General features: G+C 34.1%; 1 protein-coding gene across 1 annotated transcript; it reads right to left on the bottom strand.

Moving 5' to 3' along the window:
- Nucleotides 1-1,540: 1,540 nt before the first annotated feature.
- On the bottom strand, nt 1,541-3,032 carry LOC120773038. The gene is made up of 2 exons (XM_040101967.1): nt 3,011-3,032; nt 1,541-2,252 (listed from the first exon to the last, which is right to left on the bottom strand). Exons 1-2 carry the CDS (start codon nt 3,030-3,032, stop codon nt 1,846-1,848), a joined length of 429 nt encoding a protein of 142 aa, XP_039957901.1. The 3' UTR covers nt 1,541-1,845.
- Between the last annotated feature and the right edge of the window lie 1,339 nt (nt 3,033-4,371).

The raw sequence follows: 4,371 nt of genomic DNA, 5'->3' as shown, positions 1-4,371 counted from the left end.
GTCGATGTATAACTGTTTTCGTCGTTGAAATCAACGGAGTCAATTATAAACCTAAACCGACATTTATTCAATAATATGTAATAAAAAATGCTATATTTCGGGAGATAAAAGTTTATAAATACGTGCAAGTTAGCCTATATAGAACACATTGAAGGCAAAAGGCACATTGTTACAGTAAAACCCCCTTAATCGATCAGCAATAACTTTACAATTCCACATTTATCACAATGATCAAGAAGTCGAGACGCTTTGAACCTCGTAAGCATTAGATGTCCTTCCGTCCATCCATTTGTCCGCGCAAACGAGATTTAAATATATTATATTAATGAAACTTAGTACACATGTGACTTGGCAGAGGTTGGTTTAGTCAAAAGTACTATGACTAAGTCTCAAATTAATGACATTAATAGGCTAGGTCATGTCGTCCGAATGGACGAAAATACTCCAGCTCTAAAAATATGCGACGCAGTACCCGCTGGGAGAAGAAGAGGAAGAGGAAGAACTCCACTCCGTTGGAAAGACCAAGTGGAGAAGAACCTGGCTTCTACGCCAATACAGAAGAAGAATATTAAATGTCATCGAAGCCAGAAGATATAAAATATTTCATTATTATAACTATGTCTTAATGATGGAGAAGTGAGTAATTGCGAGAGTATGATGCTGGAGGAAGATGATTGCTTTAAATAAATTATGAGCGCGATTTTGATTTGGAAAATCATATCTATAGCGAACTGTATTATGCCATACATATGAAGCGTTAACGCAACAGGGCTCAATGTACTTGATAAAGTCTCCCCGATTCGAATGGTTCATTTGATAGAAACGTTTCTACGACTTCGAAATGCATTAGTCATAAGCTGAACTAAGCTTTCGTTGCTTAAATATTTGTGTATTTTTATTTATTTACTAAATGAAAAATAATAATACAATTATTATCTTATAGAGTAAGAAGCACTAGCTGCCAGGGCTTACAGCTATATATTTGTGTATAGTATTTATGAAAATATTATATTGATTAAATAAGTATGTACATATGTATATTACTGTAAAATACATGGAAATGTATTACTGAGAAATTATTCAGATTTCACCATTCAATAACAAATTTTTATCGCTTCAAGTACTTCATAGTTGGATCGAAAGCTGCACGCGGATTGTAGGTATCGGTTGTTGCTGGTGGACCAAGTGGTTGTGGCATTGATAGTCCTAATGGGAGCTTCACATCTTGTAGTGGTATATATGGTTTTACGTTCATAATGGGAGTACGGGATATGGTGGGTTTATGTCTTCTCTTCTTGGTGGTGGTGCTGGTGGCGTTGTATCACCAACTACCTATCCTTCACTGCAATTTTGCTCCACTAGAATTTATAAGATTCCGATTATAAAAAAAATATTCTTACCAAGAGTTCATTACTTCAATGCCTTTTCGAAAGGGAAACAATATAAGAGTGTTCTCGATTTTATATTTTTGAAATCAAAAAACAAAATATTTTCTTTATTAAATTTAATTAAAACGTTTAGTTAAAATGTTGGGTGCATATAAAGGTTTTTATTTTGTTATATTAAGTCCACTAAAGTTAAGGTCTATTGGATCCAATATACTTCTTGAACCCGTAATATATTTAAAATGAATATAAAAGCACAGAATAGTTTGTTTCACGATAGAATAAAAATATTGTGAAAATGTAAGGTTCCATAGTCCTCAGTGGGTGTCTTTATATTTGTGCTCACTGACACTGTCGCAGTTTCTCTCAACTCCACCAGATATAAAACAATGTCTAATACTCGACACTTATAGACACATTAATATGTATTGGTATCGGCCTTTCTGATCTGCACTTTACTTCAGTGAAAACGCACTACTTTACCTCCAACCGGTTTATACAAACAGCCATTTGATGGATGTATTTTATCAACGGTTAAACTGTTGGCATAAGTGCAACGATCTACTTGTATGTATAATGGCTCACCATTGGATATGGTACCACCGCCTCCAGCGTTGATGGTCACCGAACCCCCGTAGGAAGTTACACGCGCATAGCTTTGATTCACTAGCACCTCATAGTGTGTTTTCTGTATTCCCTCAAAGCCAGAGTATATATAAGCATAACCTTTGCTGGGTATCACTTTGGCCGGTAGATTATAGTTTCTGTGGAATGAACGGTCTGCATGGATGGGAGTGCCACAGTTGCGTCCGCCAACAAAGGTTTCCCGTGGCACCAGCTGATAATTCGATGAAGGTTTTGAAGATTCTGAAAAGAAATAGGACAAATAAAAGACCGAATTTGGGTTTTCTACAAACAACTATAATTGATTTCAAGTTTTATATTTCAAAAATACAGGAATTTTTATATTTTATTTGTTATTTGAACCATTCACATTACAAAAACTGATCTAAAATAGAGAACGTAAAATGAAATGTTTTGATAATTTCCGCACCGTGAATCTTCTCTCTATACGTTCTCTGCGGCTATATCACTTTAATAAGGTATTCGTACACTTTCTTATACGAACTCAACTCGATAACTTTGTTGTTGCTTTCACACGTAATTTATTTAAGAACAGAAGCGAGCAGAGAAATAGCGAATCGAAGACAGCTTCTAAAAGGAAGTATATTATGACAAAAAAGTACCAGGAAATTGTAAATAAAATGCAAAATATTCAATAATTCATCAATATCTATTTTGTCGCTTTCAAAGTAATCCTCACCAAATGTAATACACCTTTACCAAGGATTTTTCCAGTCCTCGAAACACTTTTAATAAGCACTTCTTGGGCTGGCCTTCACCTCCTTTAACGAATTTAGTTTTATCTCTTCGATCGACTGAAAACGGGTTCCATTCCGATAATTGTTGATTTGCTTGCATGGTAAACTCATAAACCCATGTCTCATCGGCAGTTATAATGCTTTGAATATATAAAGGATCGGAATATCAAAAGGACTTGTTTACGGTACTCTTGAAAAAAATTACCTTTATCAGAACGAGTCGATCAAGAACGCGTTTCTTACCCAAAATATCCACCAAAATCATTTGACCGAACTTTCGAGAGATGCCGAGACATGTCCACCGCCTTCGAGGGCTTTGTACCACTCGTAGGGTTGTGTTTTTGAAAAAATTAAATAACCGTAGGCCTTTTCTAATATTAGCATCATGACAAAGTATCGGTTCGATAATTTACCACATACAAATATAGTTCAGGAAAGTATTTAAGTATCGATGGAATACAATGAGGGATTGTAACACCTAAAACCAATCGACATAAATATGATATACTATCTACATATATTAAAATAATCAGGATGACAAGACAAGTTCAAAACTATCAAAATTTCAAAATTATAATACGAAACTGTTATTCGTTACAGAGTATCGATGAAAAGAGAAGCATCTGTGGTTTAAATTTTTTAAAAAGTTATAAAGTACATGTATGTATATCTTACAAAATCACAAAGATTAAACTACCAAAGATTTGATATCTAAGAGCTGCAACGAAACCGGTATAAACTTTGGACAAGGGCGTAGACCGCAATTTTTCAACTCCCTTCATCCAATCCAGCTTACATTTCAAACACTAAAAAGTGATTATTGATTAAATAAACCGGACACGAAAAAAACCTAGTAATGAAACTAGAAATGACCTTTTCTTTTAAAGTTATTAAGACAATTTCGAATTTCGATTGGTGAAGGTTGAATTCTCAGAAACTTCTTTGTTATGTATAAAGTTTTGCCAACACTTGAAAATATGTCCTGACTTTGATATTTAATAATCAAGAAAATATACCGAGCTTAGTCCTTCCTTCCTTGCTTAAAGTAAAGTTTACTTACGCATAATTATCTTCATTCAACGGATTACAAAAATTTTCTTTGATTTGTTATTTTATCCTTTTGCTTTCAATTTTATTCTACAGATATAACGGTACGTACACCTCGGCGGTCGATGTGTAACTGTTCGTCGTTGATTCAACTGAGTCAATTATGAACCTAAATCGACATTTATTCAAATGTTAAATGTTATAGTGAACGAAAATTGGGTACCAAATATAGTGTGTAAAAGCTGCTACAACCGTCTAATGGATTGGAAAAATAGATAATAGTGGTTCGCGAGTTATGTTAAACTACGTTTTTGCCAAAATGTTACAACTAAGCGAAAAAACATCAAGATAAGGAAAAAATTTAAAAGGTCATAACAAAAACAGACACATACGAACGCCAAACCCTTTGAGGGTTTTACTATACTGACCTAGTACCATCACCCTGACTTGGAATTTCTCACCCCCCAGACAATAATCCCAAAAATATTCCACAGTGTTATTCAATTATTTGTAGATATATTTAATTTATGAGGAAAAAGTAAAGCAACCTTTTGAAA

This window comes from Bactrocera tryoni, chromosome 3 (genome assembly GCF_016617805.1).
Source record: "Bactrocera tryoni isolate S06 chromosome 3, CSIRO_BtryS06_freeze2, whole genome shotgun sequence".
In the NCBI taxonomy this organism is placed as follows: domain Eukaryota; kingdom Metazoa; phylum Arthropoda; class Insecta; order Diptera; family Tephritidae; genus Bactrocera; species Bactrocera tryoni.
The sequence above is the reverse complement of the archived record's forward strand: the minus strand, read 5'-3'. Positions and strand labels throughout refer to the sequence as shown.

What these genes read in the sequence shown, in the direction of transcription:
- LOC120773038 (XM_040101967.1), bottom strand. Translation starts at nt 3,032, where the DNA reads ATGATTTTGGTGGATATTTTGG. An exon ending in GATTTTGGTGGATATTTTGG is followed by an intron (nt 2,253 to 3,010) that starts GTAAGAAACGCG and finishes ATTTCTTTTCAG; the next exon opens with AATCTTCAAAACCTTCATCG.